At 39.4% G+C, this 13829-nt stretch overlaps 1 protein-coding gene across 1 annotated transcript in view; it reads right to left on the bottom strand.

Annotated features, from left to right (window-relative positions):
• The window catches only part of LOC134565857 (vasoactive intestinal polypeptide receptor 1-like), a 50325-nt gene extending 39419 nt beyond the window's left edge, over nucleotides 1–10906 (bottom strand). The window contains exons 1-3 of the mRNA XM_063425527.1: nucleotides 10836–10906; nucleotides 4264–4378; nucleotides 1518–1625 (exon numbers count right to left, since the gene is read on the bottom strand). Coding sequence (XP_063281597.1) covers nucleotides 1518–1625; nucleotides 4264–4378; nucleotides 10836–10883 — 271 coding nt within the window. The 5' untranslated portion in view covers nucleotides 10884–10906. The remainder of the gene's footprint in view (nucleotides 1–1517; nucleotides 1626–4263; nucleotides 4379–10835) is intronic.
• Between the last annotated feature and the right edge of the window lie 2923 nt (nucleotides 10907–13829).

The raw sequence follows: 13829 nt of genomic DNA, 5'->3' as shown, positions 1-13829 counted from the left end.
GGAAGTTATGTAATAAAACTTGGGTTTTAACAGTACAATTCTCCCCAGACCTCCAGTCACAGTAAAGTAGATTGGGTAATAGGGGATATAACAGAGGATTAGGCAGGGCAGTAATAGGACCCTCTGCCAAGTTGTTCCTCTTTGGTTGGGTGGTCGGGTCAAACTCCTAAAGTCCTTGTCGGCAGGACCACCATCACGGGCGGGTACAGGTAATACACCTGTAAGGTACCTGGGCAATGTATGACAAATCTCTCCTTGTGTCTCTCGCTCACTATATATATATATATATATATATATAAACATAAACAGCTGCGGGGAGAGTGATAAAAGGTCACCCCCCATTCCCTTGCATACCATAACAGAAGGAGATGGAACCTGGGAGGCTCTCTGTCTGTTCCTCCGCTGGCTTCTCTCTGATATCGGGCTTACAAAACGAGTCTGGACATGCGGAGTCAGGAGCAACCAGGGACCTCCAAGTACCACCACATCACCAGCAAAAAAAATCAAATAAAAATTGCTAAACTGCTGCTCTCACCTTCCCACAACACAGCCCCTATCTCAGCCCACAAATACACACACACACTGCATACACTATATACACACTATACACACGCACACACACACACACACACACACACACACACTGCATACACTATATACACACACTGCATATACTACACACACACACACACTGATACACTATATAAACACACACTACATTATTATTATTTTATTATTTATAAAGCGCCAGCAAATTCCGTAGCACTGTACAATGGGTGGACTAACAGACACGTGATTGTAACCAGACAAATGGATGCACAGAAACAGAGGGGTTGAGGGCCCTGATCAATGAGTTTACATGCATTCACTGTACACACACTGCATTCACTACACACACTGCATTCACTATACACACACACACTGAATTTACTATACACACACTGCATTCACTATATACACACACTGCATACACTACACACAAACACATGCTGCATTCACTATACACACACACTGAATTTACTATACACACACACTGCATTCACTATATACACACACTGCATACACTACACACAAACACACTGCATTCACTACACACACACACTGAATTTACTATACACACACACTGCATTCACTATATACAGACACTGCATACACTACACACAAACACACACTGCATTCACTATACACACACACTGAATTTACTATACACACACACTGTATTCACTATATGCAGACACTGCATACACTAAACACAAACACACACTGCATTCACTATACACACACATTGAATTTACTATACACACACTGCATTCACTATATACACACTGCATACACTACACACAAACACACACTGCATTCACTATACACACACACTGCATTCACTACACACACTGCATTCACTATACATGCACACAGCTGTATGTTTTTCTGCCAGTGTGGAAACAATTCTGTAAGTTACAGGACAGATCCCTTTATGGCTCTGTTGTTGTTTAACTTCCACCCTCTGTCCAACATACCTTCAGACTTCAGGAACATTTGCAGACTATCTGGACAGGACATTGTCACTATCTCTCCGAGAGAGGCTGAATTCCAGCAGTTAATCCCATCCCATTCTGTCAGACACCCTATGGTACGAGAGGGAATGTCTGAGTTATTAATGGCACTGAATAGACATCTCAAACTGTGCTTAATATTAAATGACAGATAATTTAGACCTAGAACACAGGAAGCCGTGTCGAGATGTCAAGATCTCAGAGTAACATGTAGAAAAATTGCTGCTTCATCCTAGGAAACACATTTTTTTTACAGTATGTTTATTTATACTCATATGTACTATAGTCATTGTTGATGTGTACTATAGTCATTGCTGCCGCCTAGGAGTAGTGAGAGTTTGAGCGCAGGACTACATTTTGTATGTTTTTATTTATACCTATGTTTAACCAATATGTATTTGCAAGGTGTGAAAAAAATAATATTAAATGTAGAAATCCACATCTCTTTAGCCTGCTGCTGGGTGCCTCCATCTTGGCTCTCTCATCTTGGCTGGTTGCCTCCATCTTATAAACTTTGTCCTTGGCACCAGACGGTCAATGAAGCATGCAAAGAAGAGGGGATATTAAACAATGTTTTCATTTCTCCTCTTCCTTTGCAATGTTTGTTCTGGATGTGCCTTGTCTGAACTAGATTGTGATATAATCTTGTAAATCCTTAATACAAAATTAAATGAAAACATGGGATTTGATTAAAAAGGGGGGTTAAGATAAGTTGAAGTTAATTTTCAGTATTTTATCCAATGGTGTAAATTCTAGAGAAGTGACAGTTCCCCTGTGAAGGTGGGTTACTTGACCTCTGTCTATGGTGCTGATAGATATTTGAATTAAAGAATGTTAACGTGCTTGCATTAAATATTATGTGTGACGGCTGGCAACTCTTTTTTTCCAATGATAGGCAGAAAATGTTTCAACCAATCCTACAACACTTAATATTTCCTATAGGAGATCTGACCACATTCCTTCAACTCCTACTTAGCAAAGAATTGTGGGATTTGTAGTTCAGCTCTCAGAACATATGAATGAAACTACTGTACAAACGTATAAATGTATTAGACCAGCTTCCATACGGCAAGCTCCTTTCTTATCTTATAAATAGAGGGAGAGGTGGGCAGAAGTGCAGATATTTACAGCGCAGGCTCCTTCATGGAAATCTATGAGGAAAGCTGTCACAGTTGATATTGACCCTTTGAACACATTCCTTAGAAATATTTGTGTGAGCAGGAGAAACATGTGTTCCTCCTGTGACATATTTGATCAGAAATATTGACTTACAGCTGCAGGGAGGTCCTCATTAAAGAAAATGTGGTAGAATAATTTACATAAAATATGTGCATTCTATCTCATTCTGAGTTCGGATCCTGTCACAAGTGGCACAAGTATAAAAGTCCGTGCCGTTAATCATTAAACCAGGAATCGGGAGACAAGTGACAGGAGGATTGCAAATGTCACGTACAATGAAAGAGCTGGGAGTATATTTCCTGTTCATATAATTTGCTCTGAAATCCGCAATTCCTTCGCCAATTACTTCCCACAATTCCTAGTTTCAAGTTTCCTTTAAAACAAAAAATATTTAATGTGGGTTTTTAAAGTTTCTTGTTAAGTCAAGACTTCAGATGCGTCTTGTAATCTTGCGGTTGCTTGATATAATCATTACATTATCACCACGTATAAGCCGAAAATGAATGCTGGTATATAGGAATTCAATATAAGTACTTAAAATTAATAGCTTTTTGCTATTACACGATTATTATTACAGCAATCTACTAAAATGGCATTGCTGTTACAAAAAGGCATCACAAAAAGATAATTGCAAACTGTGGGACTTGGTTCTAAATAAAAATGTCTTAGATAAACAAATTATCTAAGAAGGCTAACCCCAAACGTAGAATTAGAGAACATTGAAAGGGGAATTGGAAATTGTATCCCAAAATAAGCAAGCTGGTGATATAACCAATATGGAAAATGTTTACCGTTTGTGGTATTTCTGCCCAAAATTTCCAACTCTTTTGTCCCCATTTAAATTCACACAGCATGAAGTCTGAAACACGATACGTGTCTATGCTTATATGCATGTGAAGCTGAAAAGTCTGGGATAGTTGTAGAGACAACATTTATCGAGTTTCTGTGCCCAAGGAGGTCTTCTCAAAGTCCAACTTGAGATATGACGATAATATGTATCAGTAGTTTCTCTGTTTACACTTTAGGGAGTTGTATCATGATTGGTCTCATCACAAGCTTTTTGGTACCTACCTTTACAAAGGCAAATTTGGTTTTCTGATCCAGTGCAGTAAAGATTTATGCACACATTTTGTTGTCTTACTGTATCTTTTAATATTATATATTTTTAAGTATATTAGTAGATTGTTTGCCCATAGCGAATGTTGGCTATAGGGGACATTATTGTTCTCTGTTTTGCTTTTTTAATACTTTTCCCAGTTATTGTAATTATGACTGGGTCTATTGGACGTTTAGCCAATATCTTTCCTCTAACTGGAGTAGATTTTGAGCTCCTTTTGGGGTCTTCATATTCAACCTCATGTAAGCATCTTGTATTAAAAATGTCATGTAAGTATTATAACATTTTATAATTCTGTAACTTTAAAAATGTCACAATTGGCAGCATTTGTCAGGACATGCCACCAGTTCCAAAGATAGACAACTCTTGAGTGTATCGCTGAATTGAACATTTAGTCAAGATTTCTGTTCTCACCTCCAGATGTTGAACCAGAATATGTTTCGTTCTCCACTCTCATTCTATTGTAGCATTGTTTTTCTCGTTCCAGAACCTGTAGCACGAACGCACATTCCTGGCGCATAGAGCTCACCTGAGGAACAGAAAACCCAAACGTAAACATTTAAAAAATATATTATCCAACTCCAATCCACAAGCCACTCATATGTCCTCACTGCAAAAGTGAGGTTAATATAATAGCTTTTAAAATTCTCAGGTTTGCCTTATTTAGGGAGCTTCACTAAATTTGCTGGTGAGGAAGACGAAGGTGTGTATCATAAATAAAGGCCACAATCAATACTGCTGTACAGGAGAGAAGGCATCAAGAGGAAAAATAACTATAACCAATGTAGACATGTCCAGTAGAAAAGGTCCCCAGAGACCACAGACCAGCTTCAGCATCTGGGTCAGATATGCTCCAGAGTCCCCTGGAAGTAGTGAGGAAGCTGACCTAACGGAGATACTCAGCCTAACTACAGGACCTCTTTTACAATGGCTCCTTGAGAAGTGAAGTCACCAAGAGCCGAAGGAGCATGACATCTGACAGTATTATTTTAAACAAATAAGTTACACGAGATATCTGTCCCTACCACTGCTCTCCTCTGACCCTATTTAATAGCTGGCAAGTGGCAAAAAACATTGAGTTGAAGGCACCATTTGATGTTCTCCAAATCTAAACCTCTCTTTATGTAGAAAAAAAAACCTGAGTGATGACTTCTGAAGGCACTTTACCTTTCTCTGTTGCTCAACGGTCTACGTTTTAAGCTACAATAACATGGCAATGCCTGCTCTGTGAGGCTCGTAATGTACAACGAAAACTTAATCTGACTAACCTTTGCGAATGCATTGGTAGTGTGATTCAGTTGCTCCAAATTTAAACTCATGTTTCCAATATTTTGTCTACTAACTGTGTTCCTGCCCTTTAACAGTAACGTAGATACACAGTTTGATATATAAAAAGTCGATGGCATAGAATTCACCAGACGCTTGTATATTTCAGTAGAATTGATTTCTTAGCTAATTGCACTAGATGCGGCGATTCATAAGATTGTAAAAGATCATATCCCACATTACAATTTCTGAAACATACACAAACATGTCACTAGGGGAACGTCCCCAGAGGAAAATATAAAACATAAGAACAGCAAAAGGAAACACTCTTTGCCATGGGCAAATATAAACAAAATAAAAAGTCGTAGAAACATAGGGAGCTTATAAGAATGTTTACAGTGGCAGAGCCCATTCTGCCACTAGTTCATCATCTTCATCACCCCACCATTGAAAAGGAGGACAAATCGGGCAAATTCACTAACCTATGTGCATACTTTGTAACCATGAAAAGGAATTGGTGTTGACATTTCACTGAGGTTTTTTTGAATGTTTTCGAGTATAAGCTGTACCCTTGGATTTCAGCAGTTTTGAGACTCTATTCATAGAAACTAAACAAGCCAGGGGTTATTAAGGAGAATTTTCAAAACCACATAGTCGTTCAATGTACTTTATACAAATTCCCTGGGCATCAAAAACCCATGGGCACTGGACAGCCTTAAACACAGTAGCTAATTTCATAAATTTATCCACTAATTGGAAGTCATTAGACAAAACCTTCTCATTCTGCCTGAGACTATTAAAGAAGAGATAATTGATCTGTGTTTGGCTCTCTTATTAATAAATATTATGGAAATTTTACCAGCGGGCATTTTCAAATTCTCAGAGAGATATTCAATCTGTTTTTGCTTTTTAGACTGATAAACATTATGAAAATCTTGCCAGCTGACATTTTCAGAATCTCAAATATAATATTTTTCATACATATGAAATCTGCTATTTGACCTGGATTACAACTGTTCAATGAAAAATCCCTGATTCCCGTCTCAATATTGGCTACAATGTTCATACTCCAAAGTAGGAAATTATTGACGTATCCACGTATTACACACGTGACAGTCCACCGGTACTCAACCACCAGGGGACCTCATACTATCTACAATGCAAAAGATATGCTTGGGTTTGGAACCAGCTATGAAGACTCTCTCCCTCTGCTACTCGACAATCTCCCATGTTCTCCTATCTTGTTCTCCCTCCACAGTATATCAACCAATGGGAAAAAGATCTCCAAACAATGTTCTCTCAAGAAGAATGGAAAAAAGAACAAGATGAAAAGTACTGTTCTCTTCTGTTGGTACTTAGTATCATCTCACTTGGCATACATCTACCTGGAATCACCTGATACAAGCTGGAGATGCAAGTCCCAAAACTTAACTATGCTGCATATCTTCTTGGGTTGCTTCACCCTCAAACCATTTGAAAGAAATGGCAAATCTCATCAAGCGAATCACCCGACTCATACTTACACTCCGCAGTGTTTTTTACGTGACATATTACCGTCAATCCTCAAACAACCCACCCACCAAGTAATACTATACATACTCATGGCTGCTAAGACCATGCTAAGACCATTATAGAGAGGCACTGAAAACAAGTACCACAATTTCCTCCTACATGCTGACCACCTCACTTTTGACAACACATAACTATTGCGCACAGACTACACATGTAACGTTACGCAAGGTATGGGCACTGTGGGATGCATTTACCTGCTGATGCTCCGCAAAGATTCCAGCACCTCACAGAGACTAGCTAGGGCTTGCTTAAGGCCTTCATCAAGATGGCAATGACTCGCACAACCTCAACCCCGGCCACACACCTTCTCCTTCCAACCCCATCCCCACCCTCCCATTCCTTATCCTGGAGGGGAAAGGGGGAGTTCTGGCGGACTGGGCAGTACACCTGACCTCTCAACCTGGAGTAATCATTTAAACTGGATTTGTACCCCAATTGGATTATACTGCCTGTACACTACGCTACTTATGTAGCCTTTGAAGGATTCCCCTTACCGCATTTGTGGTTAAATAGGAAAACAATTTAAATTGAGTTTTTCACCTTCTTTTGGATCAAGGACAGCAATAATGATGTTTGAAAGTCTCTGAAATTGATGGGTTTTTATTTTTTTGTGTGTTTTTTTTTTTGCACATATTAACAATCAACACCCTCGATGCTTTACAGTAATCAAGAATACGAATTTAAAGACTGCATAATGAATATTTTTTAGGATTCAAACGGTGCTTACATACCTCTTACAATTCACAGACTCCAGGATTGAATGAAAGCTTAATTTGGGCTCAAATTAATGTCATGCACAGAAGCTGTCTGATTCTGGTGTGGATGCTGTACCAATTATGTTGATGGAAAGTAGATGAATAAATGCAGGGGAGAACAGTTTTAAAGGGACTGTCTGGACACAAGAACAACTTTATCACAATTAAAGGGACACAATAGTCACCTAAACAACTTTAAGCAATTTTAGTGTATAGATCATGCCTCTGAAGTTGCTGGGTAAATTCTCTGCCATTTAGGAGTTAAATCACTTTAGTTTCTGTTTATGCAGCCATAACCACACCTACCTGGTTGTGACTGACACAGCCAGCGTGAAAACAAAATGGTTTCATTTTCAGTCAAATGTAACTTACTTTAAAGGTTTTTATCACCTGCTCTCTTTATCGTCAGGGAGGTGTAACTAGGGAAAATTATAAAAGTGACAATTTATAAACAATTTATAAATAAAATTGTTCACACCCCCTGGCTGTCAGACAGCAGATCCTGTTACTTCCTGGTTGTTTACCTCAGTGGAGTTAAAGATACATTGTAGGCACCCAGACCACTTCAGCTCATTGAAGTGGTCTTGGTGCAAACTCCCATCACCCTTAACCCTGAGCATGTAGTTATTGCAGTTTTCATAAACTTCAATAATTACTTGCTAGGGCTAACTCCTCCTCTAGTGGCTGTCTACCAGACAACCACTAGAGGGACTTCTGGGTGACTAGGCAACTTTTGGCCGCCTAAATGACGCTGGACGTCCTCACGCTATGCATGAGGACTTCCAGCATCACTGTAATCCCTATAGGAAAGCATTGAGTAATGCTTTAATATGGGGAAATCCTAATGCAAGCGCAGTCATTGACATGCATGCGCATTTGGTCTCCCCCGCCAGCTGACATCAGAGGAGCATGGGCAGAGCTGTGTCAGTGCCGAGGGACATCGCCACTGGACCAGGTAAGTGACAGAAGGGGAGGGGTGGCGGGGAGCTAAACAGAGGAAGAAGCTTTAGTGCCAGGAAAAAGAGGCAGCAATTGCACAGAGAACCTGCTTTACAAAGGCTTCTCATTGAGCTGCATTTGGAAATCTGTGATTGGACAGGCTGGGTGGGGTAAGAAGGGGAGGGTTTGCAAAGGCTTTAGACAGTGGCGTACACACAATCTATAGGGCCCCAGTGCGAAACTGATCCATGCCCCCCCCTCCCTGCCTCTTCCCCCCCTCCTTCTCCCCCCCTACCTCTTTCCCCTCTCTCCCCCCGACAGACACACACACATATATACATACAGACACATACACACATACAGACACATACATACTTAGAGACACACACACACACAGACACATACAGACAGACATATACATACAGACACAGACACACAGACAGACACACACACACACAAGACACACATACATACATACAGATAGACACACACAGACCCATACGTACAACCCGACACACACACATACACACAGACAGACACACAAAAGACACACATACATACAAACACACATACATACAAACAGACAAGCACACATACATACAGATAGACAGACAGACACATACATACATACAGACACACACACACACAAGACACACATACATACAAAGACACATACATACATACATACATACATACAAACAGAGAGGCACACATACAGACAGACACACAGGCACATACATACAGACAGACACATACATACATAGACACACACACACCTACATACAGACAGATACATACTGACACATACACACAGACAGACACACAGACACATAAGACACACATACATACAAACAGACAGGCACACATACATACATACATACATACAGACAGACAGACACACACTGACACATACATACAAACCAACACACACACAGACAGACATACAGACACACACATACAGACAGACACACACACATACACAGACACACACACATATACAAAATGTTTAAGTCACCCTCCTGTTTCTTAACTTTTAGGTGCAGGAGCGTGACTTTCCCTGGGGTGCAGTGGTGGCTCAGGTTGATGGGAGTCAGAGTTCCCACTCTGACTCCCTCTCCTTCCTCCCGCACGGGCTCTCTCTGATAGCTTGGAGGATTGACCGTGGCAGTCACTTCCTCCCAGCGTGTGATCTCAACACAGGGGGCCCTCTGAAAATTCATACCCATCGGGTGGTCCTAACAGCACGGACCACCCAATGGACCTCTTGAACGGCTGTTTGACGTGCGGGCCAGGGCCGCAAAACATGCCGGCAGCGAGCACCCGGTCGCAGCTGCGACCCCCTATATGTACGCCAGTGGCTTCACACAAGAAAACTGCAGCTTTTACATGCTATTTTTAGACGTAGCCTAAATGAAAAAAATGCATAATTTAGTGCATGCAAGTTTTCCTTTGGGATATGTATACTAAATAGTGATGTTGAGTAGTAAAGTTTCCCTTTATATTTCAAACTGTAAACATCAAGATGGCTACTTAAACCAGACTTGAGTACAAGCACAAAACACACCTGATTAAGTGTAAGAAAAATAAATAAAATAAAGTAGATGAGAATTAATAGGAGAACCAAGAGAGAATCTGGAAATCAGCAGTTACAGGGATGCCGTATAGCTAAGGGTCATAAAAAGATCACCTCTCTTCAGAATAAGCTATTTTCACAGAGAGTGACATTACAGCTCTCTTGTTTTATTGCAAGAGGGATTTGGCTTATTAAAGGTCGCTGTTCATTTATATTTTCAGAATATCCATGAATTCCTAGTTACTTTCACCAATTTACACAACAAATAAATAAAAATAATTATATTTTATTTACAATGGTATGTTTGGGAAGATATCCCCTTATTCTAAAGTTATTGTCATTTGATAGATGATAACTGATGATTAATTACGATGTGTGATCGTTTAAAAAAAGACTCAAAAATATTGTCCAGTTTCCAAGCAGATATTGTTCAAATCCATTGAAATAGATTTTAAGAAAGGTTGTTCAACTCCTGTATGATTATATTGCCATCAATTTTGATTAATCAGCAACATATTTTTATAATGCATTTTCTATGAGTCATATTTCTTGTGATGTATTGTGTATGTGACATCGGTAACCCAACTGGGTGACGCATCTATTTTAAACCCTCCCACCCCCCCCCAATAAATAAACACAGAATAGAAGGTATAAATTAAGTTTTCGTCTTGGTTTAGCAGGCTGAAAGAGGTATAAACACATGCAATTAGTAAAAAAAAAATAAAAGAGAAAACTATTTTACAATAGTTATCTATATGAATATTAAATTATGTTAATATAATTGAGCTAAAAGTTAAGTCGAATGATAAAACATTTTACGGCTGAGTTCGTTTGACTCCTATGTACATAAACATCACTTATCGAGCTAAATTTCCACTTACCGTTCTGGAGGGGAACAGCAGGAAAATCAGTGAAATTTGTCCCCACATGCCTTTCAATGGGAGCAGAAGAAGCAACATATTATGATATCTCATCCTATAACCCACAGCTCCTTCCTCTGACGGACTCCGATGCTGAGAGCTCACCACTTGTTGCTTTTCCTGAAAACGTTGAATTTTTTTTGTCTATTTTTTCTCCAATTTCCTCATTATTATGACAAACGGAGAAGTTCCTAGAGGCAGAATGCAAATCGAAATGTTTTCCCAATTTATCACTGGTTCATTGTATTTCCAATGAGTTTCAGAGTAGTGTTCGAGAAGTTACAGTGCATCTGGCAATAGATAATCCATGATTCGTAATATCTGGTCAATGATGCTCGAGATATCATTGGATACAATAAATCTGCTCCTGTTAGTGTCTGATGCAGCAGTTCAGCATCTGTTCTCTCTCATAGAATGTTGGTACTAATATATCGGAAGCACAGGTTCATTGTATCAACCTCCTCTTTCTGTGTACAGTTTCTCTCCTCCCTCCCCTCTCTGTTAATTCCTTTCCTTTCTCCCTTGGCTCAGTTACTGCATCAAAAAGCTCCACCACCAGCTATTTCTATGAGCTGAGAATCACTATATAAAGGAATTTAGAAGAGGCAACCCATCATTTATCTATCAATATGGACTCTCGGCCATGGACATATTTGCACAGTGCTGACAATATATGGAAAATATCTCAGAAAATTCTTCCATTAGATAATAAAGGACAATTTAGCCGTACCTGTATGTCATAGGTGAATCAATCAGTTTTGATTAGCTAGATATGTCCATTTTTCCTAAGGTTTACATTATTATTATTATTATTATTATTATTATTATTATGTTATTATTTATATAGCACCAACAAATTCCGCAGCGCTTTACAGTGGGTGGACGAACAAACATGTAGTTGTAACCAGACAAGTTGGACACACAGGAACAGAGGGGTTGAGGGCCCTGCTCAATGAGCTTACATGCTAGAGGGAGTGGGGTAAAGTGACTGAAAAGGTAAGGATAGTATTAGACTAATGACAGTTGCAAGAGAGGAATATTTTACCCATTTACCATTTACATGACCCATTTACATTACCCATAATACCATGTTCAACACCTTTTTAAACTTACTTTACCTCTGTCATTAAGGGACACTGTTGGCACCCAGACCACTTCAGCTCATTGAAGTGGCATGGGTGCAATGTCCAATGTTCTTTAACCCTACAGTGGTAATTATTGCTTTCTGAGAAACTGCAATAATTACCTGCTAGCGTTAACTCCGCCTTTAGTGACTGTCTACCAGATAGCTACTAGAGGGAATTCCGGAAATGAAATGAACCTTAGGTCCATTATCTGACGGCGGATGTCCTCACATCCAGCGTCAGATTTTTCCCCATAGGAAAGCATTGAATAATGCTTTCCTGTGGGGAAATCCTAATGCAAGAGTGGCTATTGCGCGGCCGACATCAGCGAGGGAGGAGAGTGGGTGAAGCCTGACCCAGCATCAATTCAGGTAAGTGTCTGACTTTATTTTAACCCCTTCAGCACCGCACAAAGGGGGGCGCCAGGAAGGAGGGCAATCAAGGAGCCTATAGTGCCAGGAAAACGGGTTTGCACTATAGAATCCCTTTAAGCACCTATAAAAAAAAGTCTGCTGTACATGAATAGTACCAAAAGATATTAATAAAATATCTAATTGCTACATTCAAAAAAGCATCCGTAGCATTACAAATCTCCATATTACTGTTTCAAATATTTCTAATGATAATTTTTTCAATAACAATACAGAAAAGATAACAACTATAACAAAAACAGGGGAAATACAAAAACTGTACATCTTCCAATAATACAATAATATATTAAATCAAATTTTCCTATTACCATCTATATATAAGTACCGTAACAGAGAAATAGTTGCCATTTTGGAGTCCAGAGAGATTTTTTTGTTCTAACTTTGAGCCCGAATTATAGTTTCTTCGTCTTCTTTTGGCTCATCAACAGAAACAGAGATGGCTGGAAGGTTATAGGGGAACCATTCCTTCTGTGTAATTTATACCATTGAACAAAACATTAAAAGTTACTAATACCTTGTGTAAATGTTGTTGTTTTTTCATGAGGCATTTTGTTTTCTTTTATATTTTTTATTAAAGGAGCACTAGGGTCAGGAACACAAACATGTATTCCTGACCCTATAGTGTTAAAACCACTATCTAGCCCCCTTTGCCTCCCTAAAGATAGTACAATCTTACTTGTATTCGAGTCTGAAGCTGCTGCCTCTGCCTTTGAACTTCCTCTGACCTCTGACATCATCAGAAGTGGTGACCTGATCCAATCACAAATGCTTCCCCATAGTATTGGCTGAGACTGCATGATTCAAACACAGCCCTGGCCAATCAGCATCTCCTCATAGAGATGAATTGAATCAATGAATCTCTATGAGGAAAGTTCAGTGTCTGCATGCAGAGGGAGGAGATACGGAATGTTAGGATGCATTTTAGGCAGCCATGACCCAGGAAGGATCTCTAACAGCTATCTGAGGAGTGGCCAGTGAAGTTATCACTAGGCTGTAATGTAAACACTGTATTTTCTCTGAAAAGACAGTGTTTACAGCAAAAAGCCTGAAGGTAATGATTCTACTCACCAGATCAAATTCAATAAGCTGTACTTGTTCTGGTGACTAGAGTGTCCCTTTAATGATTTAGCAAGTGGCATCATAATGCAGTTCAAACAAGACAATTACAAATGAGAAGAAGAAATAGAAACATTGTTTCATTTCTCCTCTTCTCTGTAGGATTCCCTATGCTGACCCAGAACAGAGTTTTCATACTTAAGTACATATTTGCTAAATATAGGGATAGCTAAACATAGTATGAAAAAACCTGGAAAATGACAGTTCCCCTCTAAATGTAAAATACTATTTCTGCCTATATTTCTCTGTGACAAGGAAGACAATCTGTCAGACAAGTGAAAATG

The sequence above is a fragment of the Pelobates fuscus genome, chromosome 6 (assembly GCF_036172605.1).
Source record: "Pelobates fuscus isolate aPelFus1 chromosome 6, aPelFus1.pri, whole genome shotgun sequence".
Lineage (NCBI taxonomy): Eukaryota > Metazoa > Chordata > Amphibia > Anura > Pelobatidae > Pelobates > Pelobates fuscus.
Note: the sequence above shows the minus strand (reverse complement) of the source record. Positions and strands in the feature narration are given on the sequence as shown.